The sequence below is a fragment of the Anabrus simplex genome, chromosome X (genome assembly GCF_040414725.1).
Source record: "Anabrus simplex isolate iqAnaSimp1 chromosome X, ASM4041472v1, whole genome shotgun sequence".
Classification (NCBI taxonomy): Eukaryota; Metazoa; Arthropoda; class Insecta; order Orthoptera; family Tettigoniidae; genus Anabrus; species Anabrus simplex.
In genome coordinates this window covers 141,485,931-141,506,536 of record NC_090279.1, presented here as the reverse complement: position 1 = coordinate 141,506,536, position 20,606 = coordinate 141,485,931, and the positions used below count along the sequence as shown (strand labels likewise).

Genomic DNA, 20,606 nt, shown 5'->3' with positions numbered 1-20,606 from the left:
GGACTTAGAACTGATTGCTTCTTGCCGAGGACTCAATACTTTAAGTTATAAACTGTGTTTGAATCCAAATATAATTTACCAATCCATAAACTGTGTCGACATTTTAGGTAATAAACTGTGAACTGTGCATGTGTGAACAGTGCATTTCTATTCTAATGAACAGTGTATTCCAATGCTACGAACATTTAGTTTACGAACAGTCGAACCGAGGACTGTCAGTACTCAATTAATTTCGTCTTTTGGTTTCATATTATTTTCAACACGTGAATGAGTTCTGATTCACGAGCGGAACATCTTTATTTCATTTAAATTGAACAGTGCTTCAATAAACTGAGTCATGTGACATTACTTCACGTTGTAATAGGTGCAACAAACTTTAAGTAACTTTAAACTCGACAATCAGTTCCGAGTGGACTTTATTTTATGAATATTTCTTTCATTTGACACGTGACAAAATTAAGTGACATTTCACCGAGACATTTGTGTTTGGAATTTGTTAAAAGCATTTATAAACGCTCTATCATCTGTGCAGAAGCAGCCTTTGCACTAACTCGCCCCAGAGCTGAACGATGTTCATTCATGTTCACCATTTACAAGGACTACCTCGACGCCATGGATCTTCAAAGCACCGAATAGATCTTCTAGAACTTCCATCGGGGGACGAATGGTGGTTCGCTGCTATGGAAAATGGAGCTGCCGGAATCCAAGGACATCGCCAGCCATAGGACGAGGAACGTTTTCGACTGTATACGCTGTACAGAGGTGATATTAATTTCAATTTTTTAATAAACTCTGAAACAAAAGTTTTTATGATTTCTTTTAAACAAACCCTCTCCCTCTGTATGCACTTCGGCGACTGGTACACGCCCTGCGTCTCATCTCTACCGAAGTACCAAATTTACTGTTACAATATAGGGGTTAGGTGATAGGGCTTATTCGAAATGTACGTATGCTCGCTTCAAGGTAGCAGCAGTAACGGTGGGATGCATTCAACATTTGAAAAGTCTTGTATTTAAAGTTCCGGGTGTTGGGGGAAATATCACCTTCCTTCATCTAGCATGTTATAACATTTTCTCACCCCACAACACAACTCATTCATGTGAAGTAGTTCTACATGACTCAAAACTGATAGAGAGCAGTGACAGAGTTCAGTTGGCGGGGTAAATATGCCAACTGGGTAATACCGCTCGGCCACTACGCTGCTTTCTTCTCTCAAAACCACTCAGTTACTGTAAATATAAATCAATATAACATCAACAATTGCATGCAGAAAAAAAGCAGTTTTAATTTTAGTCTGACATTCTCATGAGTTTTATAACGAGCCGAATTGTTTACAGCAATGATCACCCAGTAAAAAGGAAAATGTTGTTTCACAAAATTTACAGCAACTTTTCTCACAAATATCAGATAAAATTAAAAACTTGGTATACAGATCAACAATAAGTTTTTTAAATATATATTCAAGATTGGTAACAATCAGATCAATACGTTTAAAGTTATGAATTTTCAGACTGAGTGCTCCGTTTGAAATGGAAAAAATGCCGGCCCTTTTTTTCAACCAGCGTTAAAATTTTAACTGGATATGATAAAAATTTCTACTATACATAATTAAACGTAGAATAAAATAAGCTAAATTTTGGTGTAGCTTGTTTCTATGTGGGACGAAATATAAACATTTTATCGTATAAACTCGGGTGTCTATATTTTTTTCCATGACAATAGTTAGTTCTACGCAGGCGTGAACAAAAAATGACCTACCCAAGAGTCAGCGGGGAAGGGCACAGGCCCAACATGACCGGCCAGTAAGAAGCCCACCAGAGGAAGCGGAAGATCACGACTGATGAAAACATTATAAAACCATGCAGGTGCCCCTCTGCCCTTTAGAGCGAGACGCTACTGTTTTTCATCTTCAAATTTTTCTCAAGTCGGGACTATGACCTTCTTCAGAACATTGTATTTATTTATTTATTTATTTATTTATTTATCACAAGAGGTCCCGTGAGCGTATGGCTCGTGATAGAGACAGTACAGTACACAATAATTACATTTCATATACTACAGCTTTGTCAGTAAGGTGACAAGTACATTTTTGGATAACGAGGAGGTAGTTTTTAAGCACGTTAGCATCATGGTTTTTCAGAAGTATATTCAGATATCGCATGATTATAAGGTATTAAATATTGACAATATAATAATGAAAAAATAAATTAAGTTGTATAGAGATTCTGTTAATATTCTGTTAATATATGTTTATAGGAGTAATATTCCTTAATTTTTTCTTAAAGCATTTAACCGATTTACAGGTCTTTATAACAGGAGGCAATACTTTATATTCCCTAAACATCGACGATTCTATACCTTTCACTCCATACTGAACTGAATTGGATTGAGAGAGATATGTCCTTAATGATCTAGTTTCATATAATATGAATTTTACTCAAATGGATGAAGTTAACAGCAGAGTGGGTTAATTTTCTGTCCAGCCTATACATGAAGACTGAGGATGAAAATGCAATTTGCTTATGGAATGGCAGAATATTTTACTCTGAAAAAATTCATGTGACGGTTTGGGGAAGGGCAATCCATATATGACTTTAATGGCTCTTTTTTGTAGGATTTTTCAATTATTAATAATCTTTCCTACATCTTTCCCAAATGAAGCTTGTGTATGTTATGCGTATATCATTGCATAATACGTACACTTCAATTTTTGGTGAGAGAAATGACTGTATCTTAACCTATGCATTATTCCTATCAAAGGGGTAATTTTGCTGATTACATTATCAGTATGACTTTCCCAGGAAAGTGTCGAGTCTAATAATACTATACCAAGATACATAGCTGAGTTGACTCTCTGTTAGCTGGTTGTGTAGGGGGGTAACAGTGTTAGCCACTGCGATCTTCTGGGCTGCTTTATGAACGATTAAGTATTTTGTTTTTAGTCACATATATGATCAATTTTTGAGATAAAGCCCAGTCCGATAGCTTGTCAAGTCACATTTTATATCTTCCATAATATGTGTTTCGCTTAGTCCTTTATAATTTATTAAGATGTCATCGGCAAATAATTTACATTTTCCCTTTAGTGTTAAAGATGTCATTAATACAAATCAAGAATAGAATAGGAGCTAGTACCGAGCCTTGTGCTTCTCCCGTTTTAGTTTGTTGCTTAGAACTTTTCGTATCATTAATCGTCACATATTGTGTTCGGTTTGATTAATAATTTTGGAACCATTTGTGTGCTATTTGTAACGTGTTCAGAAGTATTTTGTGGTCAATCAGGTCAATGCTTTTTTAAGATTCATGGGTAGCCCTGCTGCTAATTTATTTCCTTCTAAGGTCTTTTGAACATCAATCTCTGTGTCAAATATGACAATATCAGTTCCTCTATTTGGGGGAAACTCATATTTATTATCGGAAAAGTAATTAGTTTTACATAGAAAATTTACCAACGTCGGTGAGTCTTCCAATCGCAGATAATATACTAATTGGCCTGTAATTGGATGGATCTGTATTTATTATTTATTTATCTTGATAATAAAGATAGGCAAAATTCTGGTGCATTTGAGTAATTGGGGTATTTGTCCACTGTGATTTCAACGGTTAATAATTCCACAATATATGGCACTAAACTTTCAACACAGGTTTTACACACGACGTTGGTTATTTTACCTTCTGTTAAATTAATTTTATTCTATAGAGAAGTGATAATTTTTGACGCTTCATATTCATCAGTTGGAGACATGAAAATACTATTAGTTTGACTTTCAGCTACTGTGCTGCCATGAACTTGCTCTTCTTCGGGATGGCCTTTTCTTATTTTCTGTTACGTTAACGTATAGTTCATGTAGATGATTGCAAATGGCCTCTTTCTTTGTAATGCTAACGTCATTCACCACCAGATGGCTGATACTTTCTTCTGGAGTATATGTTTTTCAAATATGTTTAATATGGTAATAATTATTCTATCGATTACCCTAATTATTGGTTGTATTGTCTTATATCCGAGTTCATTAACGTTCAGTAACGTTATTATAACAAATTTATGTATTTATTCGCAGCCAATGTATATGTATTATATTAATTTTAGACGCTAAAAACATTGTATTGTACAATTCCTGTATATGAGCCTTTGGCTCGTTGGAATTAATTAATAAAATAAAAAACTAAAAATAAAAATATAAAAATTATATGTACGAAGCGGCACTTATGACAAATAAAAGATCTTGATCCCAATATCATTAGCCCGAATAGGTCATTACGCCCAATATCTTTGAAACACTACACGAATCTAGCATTATACAACCGCCACCGCCGTAGTAAATGTGAAATGATTAAACTGTACTCAAATAGGGGATCAAACACACCTTTATTTTTCTTCTCTGCTCCGGAAGATTCAGTCCAGTTTCAACAGACATGTAGGCCTAAACATGCTTCTCTCCGAAGAGTTTCCTTTATTTTGTGATCACTATATTCTTTGAGTTTTTTCTTTTGAAGGGCTTGTGTTTTTCGATCTCCAATACCAATCTGTCGGTATCGAGCTCACTGTTTTTGAGGTCGTCATCACAATGTGATTCATTTTATAATCAGAATAACTTGTGAGATGACTTACCAAAGTGTCAAACTTCATCCATTTGTTATATTTAGATCTTCAGAAGCATCACATTCCAATATAAACCTAAAATGCTCTGCAGGCAAACACACATTTTTGTGAAACACTTGAATTACAAATGAACTTGAAACTTTAAAACTCACTGATGGAACGTTAATACCCACCACCCACCTTCACAAACAACACAGTCTTCCTTCACTATTACAGTGAATGGTTTAACGAATTTCTTATGAACTTCAAATATGAATGAGGTAAAATCTGCCATTTTGTCAGTTTCACGCCACTTACTGAAATAACATCTAAATACTAAAAAATCACTAACATATTAAAAATATTTAGATAACCAATTAAAGGACACTGCGACACTATTTAACACACAAAAATGTTCGGTGGATAATTAAGTCGCGAATTTCAGTAGCAAGGCAATCTCAACCAACCACACTTGTGTGCGGTTTAAACCAAACTGGATGTTAGCCCACATGCCGGCTAACACGTAGCCCAATGTGGCAGCCATTTTGTAAGTATCGGTTTATGCATTCAGGTCTGATAATATTATACTTGGTCTTGGCCTGTTCTCTCAGCCCGCAGTTTGCACCGCATCTAGTGGTGAACAGTTAAACTAAGGTAGAACAGGCAGAACAAGAATAACGACCCTTACATCGAATATGCTACTTATGTTCCAAAATGGGTAAAATATAAATATGTAAATAAATTCAATGTTAATTTTAATCTTATACCAGTTGTATATTATTATTAGAAGTAATTTCACTCCTGTATATAAGTTGACTATGTTTGTAAGATATTATAAGTAGAATTTTGTAAACAATATAAATTTATTAAGGATGATGTATGTGTTTAATAGAACAAATTATTAGCGTAAATTGTATAATATTGTATTCTAGGAAAATTTTCTTTGTCTCTTGTTAATTTAAAATTTAGTGCTTGACAATAATGTATTTTAGTGCACCATTTGCCACCGAGGTAGACACCTCATTTGCAAACAAAGAGATTTTGATATATTAGCAGAAGACTACTTACAAGTCTACGACGGAGTTGGGAATTCGAGCTAGATAATGAAAACGAATGGAGTACCTCCTTGAATAGTTGGCGGTTATATTTTTGTTGTAAAAAAAGAGTATTTGTTTCTGGTGCTGTGTTTGGTAGCTTAATTGAGTTCACACTGTGATACGAATCGTTTAGTGGACGTGTGGTGTTAGTTCGTGTTTCGTTTTTCTAGCATATCGTTAGCGTTGAGGACTTCGTGTGATGGCGGCCTCCAGTGGAGGGGAGGTCCTCTTGGACAATTCACAGCTATCTATTGATAATGAGGTTGAAGTGGAAATGGACGATGAATCTCTGGATAATCAATCTACCGATCAACCTAATCAAGATCAAGTACCTGACAAGCAAACAACGCAACGTAGTCAAAAGCCACCACCTCCGGTTACGTGAACGATGTTGATCCACGAAATATCACTGTAATATTTGTCACAAACGAAAGGTAATCATTGATTTACTCAAATAAAGTCTCAAATCCCATGTTTATTAAGAAATAGCGTCGTTACTAGCAAGAAATATGGATACGTATTTACTGGCTGTAAATAAGAGTCCATGGTGTTGCATTCCGCTGCTTGCGCCGTCTTTTGTTTCTTTCTTGAGGTCTAGGTCCACCGATGAATGGGAGTGCTATGTCTGCGATTTTTGTTATATTTGGCCATATGTCTTTCATTCCTCTGCTCGTGCCGTCGTTTTTTCCTTGAGGTCCAGGGCTGGCACGAACGAGCTCTTTTTCTAGTGAATGGGAGTGCGGGTATTTTGTTGAAAAATAGCATGATCCCTGGACCAATAAATCGTTTAATGAATCAGTAGGTGCACATGAAGTGACAGCCCATCAAATTACATCGAATGAGAAAAATCAATAAAACGACACCAAAGAACTTCAGTGAGCAAAGACATCACAGACGACAGTGTTGGACAAACAAAACACTTACGGAAGCGCTGCGACGTAGCAGTAGTAGTTGTTGTAAGGCAGTAAAGTATGTAGGCTATTCTCTAAAATAAAATATTTCGTATTATTTCTTAATCAAACTGGGATTTGAGACTTTATTCGAGTAAAAGCATTTACTATCTTCCGTTTGTGACAAATATTACAGTGATATTTCGTGGATCAACATCATTCACGTAACCACCACCTCCTGTTATTCAGGAAGTGTATACCCGGGAACATTCTGGACCACATATTGTTTTGGTGGAATTAGTAGGCGATAAAAATGTCGGCCAACTTCACCCTATGGCTTTAGGCCGACATTTTTACGATAGGAATTTACCAGTCAAATCAATAGCACGTAAAGGCAGAAATCGTCTTCAAGTCGAATTCAATTACGCTGTTCACGCGAACGAATTCTTGTGTCATTCGTTACTTGAATCCATTCACGCTCGAGAATACATACCCAGCTCGAATATCTTTCGTGTTGGTATTATAAGAGGAGTAGATAAAAACTTGTCTGAGGAGTCTATTCTCCAACACCTCAAAGCCGATTATAAGATCAAATCTCTCCAGCGTTTACATCGTAAAGCTGTTATCAATGAATCCATTGAATACATATCCACTGGTTCTGTCAAAGTAGTCTTCCGCTCACAAAATCTTCCACGTTATGTCTCACTTTATAGTGTATTTCTTGATGTTGAACCTTTTATTTTCAATCCAATTATCTGCAAAAAATGTCAACGCTATGGTTATACCGTCCGCCAGTGTCGGGTACAAGCTTTCCGATGCGGCAAATGCTCCCTGCAGCATGCCGCAGATAAGTGTACCGAACGGATTACAAAATGTTCACACTGTAAAGGGGACCATCCAACAGGTCATGTTATATGTCCCGAACATAAACATCAACAGCTTATTAAAAAAATGAGCACTGAGAACATATCTTTCCCAGAAGCTAAATCAAAGGTTACACCCCCGATATATTGCCGTACTCAACATCCGCAACAAATCCCTCCCCTCGCTAGTGAACCTTCCTCCCCACCCGTTGAAAACCATTGAAAACGTAAGTTTACTCAAGTTATTATGCAATCAATAAGACCTCAACCCCTTCCGGGGTACGATACAGCTGCATATATGGCTATACTTAGAGATCCACCTATTTCACTTAACTCACCTGTGAGTATTAATGCCCCCCAAACCCTCCCTGCAATCACAACCCTCGACTTCTACAGATAATGTCACTTCCCCCGTTTCCCCTCCGAGCATACGGAACATCCCGTTTATCGCCAAAAGGGCCACCTTCAGAAAGATATTCATAACATCATTTCCCTTTTACTCCAAGCTTTAGGTGATCAGCCCTCTATCAAGCACGTCATCCACCACCTACGAGAATGATTATGTGACATTTTTACTCTGTATGATAACATAGTTCAATGGAACGAAAGGAGTGTACTCAATAAGAAGAGTGAAATTCAATTAATTATTAACGAAATCTGTGCTCATATTCTTGAGTTGCAAGAAACATGGTTTTAAGATCAAACAACATTTTCGTTCATTGGATATAATCAAGTGCGTCACGATGGCCCAGGGTATGGTGGAGCTGCCTTCTTTATCCATCGTTCCCTCCCCTATCAATTCTTTCCTATTCAAAACCCTATACCTCACACCTTCATTGTTGGTATTATTTATCGCCAGTTACACCTCATCAATCTTTATTGTCCTCCTAATGTTCGTATTACAAGCACACAATGGGTGCAATTTTTTCAGCAATTTGAGCTTTTACCCAATATTTCATTCTTAGGTGACTTCAATTTACACCATACCGCCTGGGGTGGTGCTAACGATACCCCCGTGGTTCATATCTTCTTTTATCTTTACAACGGTTTAATTTGACTCTCCTTAATGATGGTTCTCCAACAAGAATTGCTTCTCCTGAATCTCCACCTAGTGCAGTTGACCTTACTTTTTGCCACTCAAATCTGACACCCCTGCTTACTTGGGCGACACATTCGGACACTTTCACAAGCGATCATTATCCCATTTGGGTCACATACGGTTTTGGCCGATCTGCTCCCTCTGTTCACCCTCATTCCCCTGCCAGTAATATCCGATCTTCACGGAATTTTGATAGTCAAACTTTCCCCTCATTCCTAGAATATCATTTTCAACATTACTCGACACGCCCCTTAACGTATCAATCTCTTCTGATTCTCCTTACCCAGTATATTGATACTTACCAACCTTGTAAACCATTTTTTACCTCTGTCCCCCATCCCTTTCAATATATTCACTGGTGGGATAATGAGTGCCATCAACTCATTATACAGCGTAAACTTTTATTTCGTACGTATCGCCAATCCCTTACACGTCTGAATTATCTTAGATTGAAAAATCATATTGCTAGAACTTAATTTTCAATCAAAAACGTCGTGCCGCGTGGAAAACATTTATATCTTCTCTTACTTCGCATATACCTCCCGTCCAGTTATGGAGCGCCATCCGGACGTTGTCACATTCCTTCTCACATAACGGCCCCGACCCATACCACAAGATATTCTCCTTTCCTTTTTCCATTCATTGACTCCGGATTATACATTACCTCTTTTTTCAATTCCTATCCCGCAAACTATCAATATCCCACCCTCCTCCAACCCCTCCAATTACGTGAGTTGGAAGCTGTTCTCCATTCCGCATCTACATCCTCTCCTGGTCCAGATTACATTACCTATAAAATGCTTCGATTATTACCCTTGCATGCGCAGTCGATACTCATGCACTTTTATAATGACATCTTGCTTACCACTCACACCCCTCCTCAGGGCAATGAATTTTTCTCATTCCTATTCTCAAATCCCTAAAATCCCCTACAAACCCCGAGAATTATCGTGGTATCGTCCTAGGATCTTGCGTGCGCAAACCAATTTTATAACTACTCTTATAACGTTTGTTATGGACACTGGAATATTATCATTTACTCCCTAAACATCAATATGCTTTTCTCAAAGGCCGTAGTACTCATGATCCTATTAATATTTTGACCACAGACCTTCTTCTTGCCCAACACCGTAAAGAAAGTACCCTTGCTATTTTTTTGGATATACATAAAGCTTATGACTCGGTCCCATTACATGTGCTTTGGGCTAAACTCGCTGCGAAACGGCTACCCGCCGCCTTCCCAATTATCTTACAAAACATATATACCTTTCGCTCGTTAACAATTAAATCTTCATACCATTGTAGCAGATTTTAGAAGGCAGTGAAAGACAAGAGACAAAAGAAATAACAGAAAAAAAGAAAGTAGGAACCCGATATCGCGAATTCATTAAGATGATGTTTTTTTGCTTGTAAAATCTTATTGTTGTACATACAGCAGTGTAAATAAATGCATTAAATATTGATTAGTGACCAAGAGTTATAAGCAGTAACATTGGTGACCTCCGACGTGATACAAATAACGGCAAGTTTTCGAAGTGTAGTGAAGTGAAACATAAAGAAGCCACCAATTAAACAACAGCACACTGTTACGTGAGTAGAAGTTCTCAGTCGCATTCATTTCATCATCCTGTGATGAATATCAGTCTTAGGCCGTAGAATGTGTTATAAATTGTGTATTCAGAAACATATACAAAAGGAACTAACCCCGAAATGGCAACCCAGGAAAACAAAGATATTCCAACCGTAGGCTGCGAAGCTAACAAGGTTAGCATAAAAATTCCTCCGTTTTGGTCTGAGAAGCCCGAAATTTGGTTTTTCCAAGTAGAAGCCCAGTTCAACATTAATAGAATCACATCCGAAGAAACCAAATTTAATTACATAATTGCCCAACTCGAACCAAAATATATCGAGAATATTTGGGATATAATAACAGGACCAGGAACTGCTAAATATACGGCCGCCAAATCACGGCTCCTGGATATTTTCAAAGAGAGTGAAGATGTGAAAATCAAAAGATTGTTTACTGGTGTAGAGTTAGGAGATTACAAACCTAGTCAGCTTCTTAGCAAAATGCAGTCGTTAGCTGGAAAGGATGTGACTGATAAGGTTATTAGAACCCTTTGGCTAGATAAGCTTCCAGATTCGATAAAAAATATCCTAGTCGTGAGCGAAGAGTGCCTGGAGCGTGTCGCAGTGATGGCTGATAAGATGTTGGAGATGAACCCCCGCAATGACGTATTCAAGGTTCATACCCAAGACCCAAAAGGTACTATTATTAATGAGTTAATTACTAGGATTGCTCATTTGGAACAACAAATCGCTACGATGTCCGTAGGACAACCCAGCAGTCGAAAGCGTAGTCATCGCCGGCGAAGCTCTAGTCGTGACCGAAGCCGAAGTAGAAGAAGATACGACCCAAAAGGCAAGTACTGCTATTATCACTTCCGATTTGGTCAACAATGCATTCCAGAGAAATGTAAACAGCCTTGCTCATGGAAGTCGTCGGAAAACTCCAACGGGCAGTAGAATTAGCGGCTAGTTCACCTGCCGAGAACCATGATAGAAGCCGCAAACACCGGTTATTCGTAACAGATAATAAAACAGGCCTGCGGTTCCTAGTTGACAGTGGGGCAGATGTGTCAATAATTCCACCAAGGAACTGTGATCGAATCGATGATTCGTTTAAACTTTATGCTGCCAATGGTACTGTAATTCCAACGTATGGTATCAAAACCCTAACTTTAGATTTAGGTTTACGCAGACAATTTCAGTGGCCATTTGTAATTGCTAAGGTCAACAAGGGTATATTAGGAGCAGATTTTTTAAACGAATTTCATTTATGTGTCGATATTCGTAACAAACAATTAACAGATGGCGTAACCAAACTTAAAAGCAAGGGTGAGGTTATATCCATTTCGGAAAATGAAACTATAAGTACAGTGAACAAAGGTATGCAATTTGCCGACTTGTTCAGGTCCTATCCTGAAATAACATCGCCAAATTTGGTACCAGAAAAGATTCCACATAATATTAAACATTATATCAATACCCAAGGAACTCCAGTTTATTCTAGAGCAAGACCATTAGCACCTCATCGGTTACAGCAAGCGAAACAAGAATTTCAATTTATGCTGGATCATGGAATCATCAGGCCATCAAAGTCAGAAAGTCTTCACTTGGTAAACAAGAGGGATGGATCACTTCGTCCATGTGGAGACTATAGGAGACTGAATGAACGAACAGTTCCAGACAGGTATCCTATTCCGAGACTTGAAGACTTTCATCACATCTTGGATGGTGCAACGATTTTTTCCAAAATTGATTTATTCAGGGCGTATTTTCAGATCCCAATAGCAGAAGAAGACAAGCACAAAACTGCCATTATCACACCATTCGGACTTTTGAATTTAATGTCATGAGTTTTGGACTTAGGAATGCCCCATCGACATTCATGCGGTTCATCCATGGTGTTTTGAATGGGTTAAATTTCGTATTTCCGTACCTGGATGATATATTGATTGCCTCCAAATCAGTTGCAGAACACAAGCATCACCTACAGCTAGTTTTAGAACGGTTGTCGAAGTATGGCCTCCGTATCAACATGACTAAATCTGTAATAGCTGCAAAAGAACTTGAATTTCTAGGGTACCTGATTACACAAGATGGTTCGAGACCACTTCCTGAGAAGGTACAAGCAATCAAGGACTATAAGTTACCTGAGACCGTGCGTGACTTACGCACATTCCTCGGTTTGATCAACTTTTATCGTCGTTATCTGCCAAATGCAGCAGAAACTCAAGCTATTCTACATGAATATTTGAAAGGAGCTAAGAAGAACGACAGCAGAAAAATTGACTGGACCGACGAAGCCAAGAAACAGTTTGAGAAATGTAAAGAAGACCTGATTAATGCTACATTCCTGACATTTCCAGTTCCAGATCTGCCTATAGCCCTTTTCACAGATGCTTCTGATCAGGCTGTTGGAGCAGCATTACAGCAATATGAAGATGCTGGTTGGAAACCTATAGCTTTCTACTCCAAAAAGCTTAGCAGTGCGCAGAAGAATTACAGTGCATATGATAAAGAATTGCTTGCAATATACCTAGCCGTGAAACAATTCAGGCACCTCATTGAAGGTAGAGAACTTACCATTTTTACGGATCACAAACCAATCACCTACGCCTTCCAACAAAAGAATGAGAAGGCTTCCCCTCGGCAACTACGGCATCTGCAGTACATCTCGCAGTTCACGACTGACATACGTCATGTCAGTGGCAGAGATAATGTGGTAGCCGATACTCTGTCAAGACTTCATGAAATTTCAGTAATTGATTATGAAGTCATAGCAAAGCATCAAGAAAATGATGAAGAGCTGAAGCAGTTACGACAAGACAACACATCACTGAAATTCAAACAGTGTCAGTTAGGTTCTCAGTACATGCTGTGGTGTGATGTCTCTACTAATAACATTCGCCCTTTTGTTCCAAAGTTATTTCGCACAAAAAGTTTCAGACAGATTCACGATATGGCACATCCTGGCGTGAAAGCAACAGTCAAAAACGTTGTTGCCAAGTTTATATGGCCAGGAATAAGAAATGATGTGCGTAAATGGGCTCAATCTTGCATTAGTTGTCAACAAAACAAAGTGACAAGGCACACTAAGTCTCCAGTTGGAAATTTCGAGCAACCAGATGATAGATTCAAAGTGGTTCATATAGGTATAATTGGACCCTTGCCACCATCAGAGGGAAACATTTACTGCCTTACTTGCATTGATCGATTCAGCAGTTGGATGGAAATCATTCCAATGGCCAATATCACCTCCCAGTCAGTAGCAAGTTCATTCTACAACAATTGGATAAGTAGATTTGGAGTTCCAGAAGTAATTGTTACGGACCAAGGGAAACAATTTGAATCAGAATTATTTAGAGACTTAACAAAGCTCTGCGGAGTTAAGGTGCAACATACAACTTCGTACCATCCCCAGGCAAATGGAAAATTAGAACGGCTACATCGTACTCTTAAAGCAGCAATTAGAGCACACAAGTACCCCAGATGGACTCAGAGCCTACCGACAGTTCTACTTAGTCTACGAGCAGCCATTCGAGAAGACTCCAACTACTCACTTGCAGAAATGGCGTATGGAACCACCATCAGACTTCCTGGAGTGTTTTTCGAACATTCAGTGCAGTTACAGTGCAATCCAGATACCTTTGTGACCCAACTCCGGGATCACATAAAGCATCTTAAGCCTGCTAAACCTAGAACAGTGACATCCAGATCTACATTTATTCACAAAGACCTCTCTTGTAGTTCACATGTGTTCTTGAGGACAGACAAAGTTAAAAAATCCCTCGAGCCACCTTATGAAGGACCGTTCCGAGTGGTAAAGAGGCAGGACAAATATTTCACCATCAGTATCAAGGGCAAAGATGTAAACGTTTCCATTGATAGACTCAAACCTGCTTATATACTAGCAGATGAAGAAACAGAACGAGATACAGTGAGGAATCCTAATCTACCTCCTATAACACCCCCTGTTTCCGAAAAATACCGTACCAACCAGAAACAGGAAAATACCTTCCAGGACAGTGAACGAGTCAAGACTACACGTAGTGGTAGAGTGATAAGATTTCCTACCAGATATCGGGACATTAATGACTTTTTAGGTTAGGTTAGGTTAGGTTAGCCTTTTGTCATGTACAGTTCATAAAAGTTTTCATATTCTGTTAACGTAACTTAGTTACTGGCAGGAGAGTGATGTAGCAGATTTTAGAAGGCAGTGAAAGACAAGAGACAAAAGAAATAACAGAAAAAAAGAAAGTAGGAACCCGATATCGCGAATTCATTAAGATGATGTTTTTTGCTTGTAAAATCTTATTGTTGTACATACAGCAGTGTAAATAAATGCATTAAATATTGATTAGTGACCAAGAGTTATAAGCAGTAACACCATCATTTAACTAGTCGAACTTCCCGTAGTGGCTTGCCTCAAGGAGATATATTAAGCGGACTTCTTTTTGCATTATATATTAGTGATCTTGAACACCTAATTTCGCAGCATGTTCGTGTTCTCATTTATGCGGATGACATAGTTTTATACACTTCCCATACTTGTATTGATGAAGCCCGTACACTTATGAGTAACGTCATGAGTGAAGTATATACGTGGTTTCATTATAATGGACTTCAGTTATCTCTTGATAAATGCGCTGCAATGCTCTTTACACACAAGCACTCATATGATCACTCCCCTCTTTCTTTCCAAGGGCATAATATCTCATTTACCACTCATTACAAATATCTTGGGATAATATTTGACCAAAGGCTTACTTGGCAACGGCATCTTACATCTTTAAGTCAAAAAGCTAATAGATGCCTTCAAGTTTTACAAACTGTTATACGGCGCCACTGGGGTGCTGATCCCATTACTGCCCTCTCATTATATAAAGCGACTATTCGCTCATATTTTGACTACTGTTCTCATAGATACAGCATCACCTACAACCCTTAAGATACTTGATACCATCCAATTTCGTGCTTTGCGACTTTGTATTGGAGCTCTCAGGACTACCCCTACCAATGCATTATTAGTAGAGGCAGGCGAATTTCCCCTAGTACTTAGACGGCATAAACATGCTCAGAAATACTTGCTAAAACGCCTTGCCTGTTCATCCTATCCATTATTTTCGAAGCTACAGCTCTTATATGAATATTATCAAACACGCCCTCCCCGTAATGGACGATTTCCTGCTATATACACAGCTTATATTTCCTTGAATCAATTTCGACCTTCGCTTCTTAAACTATCTACGCTCCCTATGTATTCTTTCCCCTTTAATCTTTTTCACTATATCCCTACTGTCGTTTATTATAACAAGACTTCATTCTCTGTATCCACGACCAAACCCCCTGGGGGCGGGGGCGGTAGAATAACACTCACAGTATCCCCTGCCTGTCGTAAGAGGCGACTAATAGGGGCCCCAGGGGCTCTGAACTTTGGAGCGTGGGTTGTCGACCACGGGGTCCTCAGCTGAGTCCTGGCATTGCTTCCACTTACTTGTACCAGGCTCCTCACTTTCATCTATCCTATCCGACCTCCCTTGGTCAACTCTTGTTCTTTTCCGACCCTGACGCTATTAGGTCTGCGAGGGCTAGGGAGTCTTTCATTTTCACGCCCTTCGTGGCCCTTGTCTTCCTTTGGCCAATATCTTTATTTTACGAAGTGTCGGATCCCTTCCCTTTTTCCCTCTGATTAGTGTTATATAGAGGATAGTTGCCTAGTTGTACTTCCTCTTAAAACAATAATCACCACCACCTTTATAATTTCTGCGTTGTAGCCTGGTTATATGCCTCCATCCAGAGCGGTTTTCAGCTTTCCTTAATATGGTGAGAAAAGCCAGGCCAGTGATCTTCTTGGCCTGGTCTAACCATCTACTTCGTAGGTGGTGTAAACATTTATACTGATGGTTCTAAACATTCCCAAGGCATTGGTGCTGCTTTTTACATTCCTCATTCCCACACAATAGAACTTTTTTATCTCCCAGCAACATTTTCCATTTCCTCGGCCGAATTATTTGCCATCCAACAAGCCTTACTTTATGCCCAACAACATTTCTCTCCCAAAGTCACAATTTATACTGATGCTCAAAGTGTTTTACATGCTCTAACATCTGTTTCCCGCACTCTCAATTGGTATGTATACCATGTTAAATCTTTACTTCTCCAACTTGAGCGTGATGGAGTATATTTAACTCTTGTTTTGGATCCCAGGGCATTCTCACATTGCAGGTAATGAACACGCCGATTCAGCTGCTAAAGAAGCCAGTCGACATTGTACCGCTCCCCTCTTAGTTGATATACCACTCCTAGATTACTTCCCGTTTTTACAGGATACTGCCTATCGGGCTTGGCAAGATCAATGGAGTCGATCGGCACGTTCCAAAGGTCAACACTATTATCAGCTTCAACCATGTATCTCCTCACAACCTTGGTTTTATAAGGGAATGTATTCACGACGACATATTACTAATATTATACGCCTCCGGTTCAATCATGCTCTTACCCCTCAGTATAAATATCGTTTTCGGCTCGTTACTTTGCCTTATTGTGTGTGTGGTGATTCTGATGGTGACGCTAATCATATTTTTTTCAAATGTCCTGTCTATTTACATCCTCGTCGTAAATTTCTCCATACTCTCATACGGATGAAAATTCATTTTCCTACAAGTATTCCTTGTTTGTTATCTGACCATCTGACCATTTCCCTGGCACGATACAGGTTCTTAATCAATTTCTTAATGACGCTCATTTGACTTTGTGAATTTCATTCTCACTCCTGCTTCCATTTGAACGGTGTATATGATCTGTGCTCTAAGTGACTTCTGTATCGCATAGTAATACTGCTCATTTCATAATAGTTTTTTTAATGTGAGAATCAGCTTCATCATATGTGTGACTTTATGGAACTGTATATTTTCTCGTGCTCGTTTTTATTCTTTCAATTTTAAATGTGTAGTGCCTGGGTTAAAAGTATCAAGAGGCCATAAGCATCAAGAAGAAGAAGAAGAATGGAGTACCTGCTTCAAGGTGATCTCCTGAGCCCCACCCTATTTAATGTGCTCACATACGATGTTGATGACAGAATTCGAGAAACAACAAAGGAAAAATTATACAGATATGGGGATGATAGGGAAATAGCCCACCTGGTGGCCATGATCGTTAAGGCGCTGAAGTTTAAACGGTCTGACACCGAGGTTAGCCGGTTTGAGTCCCGTTGGTCGAAAAAATTTCACCATCAGAATGTTGGCCGGAAGGGTAGGGGAGGTGGTGATATACAATTTCTAATCACTAGATTGCGTGCCAAAAGCCTGGATTAAATTCCAAACCTCTCCGCAGTGCTCATATGGAGTGAGGGCATATGACGCTGTTAATGGTGATTCGTCCGTCGGATGGGGACGTTAAGCCTTGAGCAGACCCCTTGGTGCTATTCGACGGAAGTAGGCTATGTGCCGGCACCGGGTTTCACCCTCTCCATAGTATCATATATCACGTCATTCATTTCATCTCATTAACTCCTCTGATGAGGTTGACGTCAGGAAGGGCATCCGGTCATAAAAACCCGCCAACTCACCTCATACCCTGCCTTGCTAAAGGCAGTAGACATATTAAGTGACTGGGCCCAGAAAAAAACGAAGTTACCGTCAATGAGGATAGTCAGAAATTCTAATTTTTCGAATCGGTGGAAGGCCAGCAGTGTCCGACCAAGTAATAATAATAATAATAATCGTATGGCCTCAGCTACCGTGTGCAGACATTTCAATTTGACGCCATCTGGCTGTCTGCTCGTCAATTTCGACGTTCCGTTTTACTCTAGGCCACCACTAGATGGCAGACCGAGTAAACTGAAACTCTCTTGGGCGTCTATGGCTGAGATTTAATGAATTTTGTCGGGTAAACACCAAATGTGTCACCAGAGATTTTTTACATGCCGACATCGTACGACATGGGGTGTCGAATGGACTTTTTTCCGCCCTTCAAAAATCCGACTACCTCTGCCGGGTTTGAACCCGCTATCTTGGGATCCGGAGGCCGACACTCTACCGCTGATCCACAGAGGCAGCTTCCGACCAAGTGACCTGCAACGACAAGGAACTGAAAATAGCCAGCAATTTCAAATACCTAGGCATTACCCTGCAGGTTACAGGAAGAAGCTTTACGCTACGCATAAGATCAAAAACAGCCGCCGTGATCAGAGCTATAAATTACATTGGATATATAAATTTCATTTCAATGGAAACAGCAACGGCACTTTTCCAAATGAAGGTGCTGCCCGTTCCGACATGTGGACTCGACCTAATGAGGGTAGACGGAAATGATAATTTTTCGAATCGGTGGAAGGCCAGCAGTTTCCGACCAAGTGACCTGCAATTTCTTAACTATAGGCGATTGGAAGAGATAGAAAAGACAAAATCCAGATTTCTCAATCGAAGACAACCGGATCTAGACTGGTATGCGAGCTTGCGAGATAAACGGTCCTAAAAGAGGATTTACGGATAACTCTTCTACTACCGGCTGCTCCAAGATCTACAGAATAAAAAGCGGGATATACTGATGGAATTCTACACAACAAATGTGATGTTGGTTCAGAAGATGGACGCAACTTATGTGTGAAATGAGGCAAGTCGCGACCAGGCTTCCAGTTCATGGTTTCCACCACAAGGTTTACTCTCTGAGCTAGAGCGACGCATCAAGTCGGCCGTGGTATTACACTTTTGTCTAGCGCCTGACACTCAGGAGCCGTCATCGGTTATATTCGGTGTCACTCGGCTCGTAGTGCCGAACGCATCGTGTCGTCACAAGTCCCGCTCACCTTTCATTCTTTGAAAATCTTTGAGTGGAATAATTTAGCTAGTGTATTATTTAATTCTATCATGTCGTCACAAGTAATTAATTAAGGTAGTGTATGAAATTTAATTCTAAAATAGAGGTGTGTGCAGTATCTTCTACCGGTACATCCTATAATTATACACAAGTCTTTCTTTCTTTTCTTGCAGTGTATGCATTCCCGCGCGGAAAGATGCTCGCTCCCAATATGTAGCGTGCGGTAGTCAGATGAAGTTTGTAAAAACGTGGATTGAAGTTTTTTTCTTTGAGAATTTTGGAGTGAAATTATTAAGCTAGTCAGTAGTCATGAATAACTTTGTGTGCACAGTATGTTCTACATCTTTTAATTATAGAAAAAACTTGAATCGTCATTTTCAGACGAAACATTCAGGCGATGCAGTGAAATTTACATGTAACTTCTGCAGTTTCAGCACTCATAATAAGTACAATTTAAAGTGTCATCTAAGTGCGAAGCACGTAAATCCACGCACAGACAGTGTATTAGTGAAAGTAAGATGTCCAATTTGTTCAGAGTTACTGGACTCAAGAACAGATGCGGTGCAACATTACACGAACAATCATGACATTTTTATTTCACACGAGACTCTGGAATTCTCCAGTAGTGAGGAGTTTTACAGCTGGAAGGCGAACACTGAGAAAGACCATGTCTGTGAGTACGTCACATGGCGCTCTAAATATGTAAGTAAAATTGATGGTTCTACAAAAATGTCTTTTGTTTGTCATCGCGGTGGTTATTTTAGGACTAAGGGGCAGAACATACGGCATGATAAAATTTTGGGAACAAATAAAATAAACGGCCATTGCCCATCGAAAATAGATGTTACATTCAGCTCATCAGGAAAAACAGTTGCTAATTTCTGCAAAACCCATGTCGGTCACCAACCAGAACTGGGTCGTCTGAGGTTGACAAAATTAGAGAGGGAAGATATAGCAAGTAAAATATCCATGAAAATTCCCTTTGATAAAATTCTTGATGATGTTCGATTTTCTATAGGCTGTTCAGATATAGATCGCATACATCTTCTCACTAGGAAAGATCTGTTTAACATCGAACAACAGTATAATTTAAAATCTGAGGCAGTACGGCATCGAAATGATTGCACGAGTGTCGAAGCTTGGATCCGTGAAGTGGATACATTAGGAGATGTAGTGCGTTTCTACAAGGCACAAAGCATTCCTTCCTCGAATTCGCAGTTAAACATAGAGGACTTCGTGTTGATTCTTATGAACGAATCACAAAGGGAAATGCTTGAAAAATATGGTTCTAACTGCATTTGCCTTGATAGCACACACGGGATGAATTCATATGGATTTGAACTGACTACACTGCTAGTTATCGACGAAAAATGCCAAGGTTTCCCGTGTGCTTTCATGCTGAGTAACAGGTCTGACACGACAGTCATGGAAATATTCATGTCGGTTTTGAGAGAGGCCATGTCTCAAAAACTTGAGCCTAAAGTTTTCATGTCGGACATGGCGGAATCATTCTACAATGCCTGGATGAAAGTAATGCTTCCTCCCAAGTTTCGACTTTTCTGTTCCTGGCATGTTGACCGCGCGTGGAGAAAAAATCTCAGTAAAATTAAAGGAAGGGAAAAGCAGGCTGAAACTTACAAGATATTAAGGATTCTGCTAGAAGAGAAATATTCGGATGCATTTTCGAGGATG

General features: G+C 39.3%; 1 protein-coding gene across 1 annotated transcript in view; it reads left to right on the top strand.

The window, feature by feature from the left end:
- LOC136886712 (uncharacterized) overlaps window positions 1-20,606 on the top strand; it is a 141,363-nt gene that overhangs the window by 84,431 nt on the left and 36,326 nt on the right. The window contains exon 6 of the mRNA XM_068230926.1: window positions 12,176-13,840. Coding sequence (XP_068087027.1) covers window positions 12,176-13,840 — 1,665 coding nt within the window. The remainder of the gene's footprint in view (window positions 1-12,175; window positions 13,841-20,606) is intronic.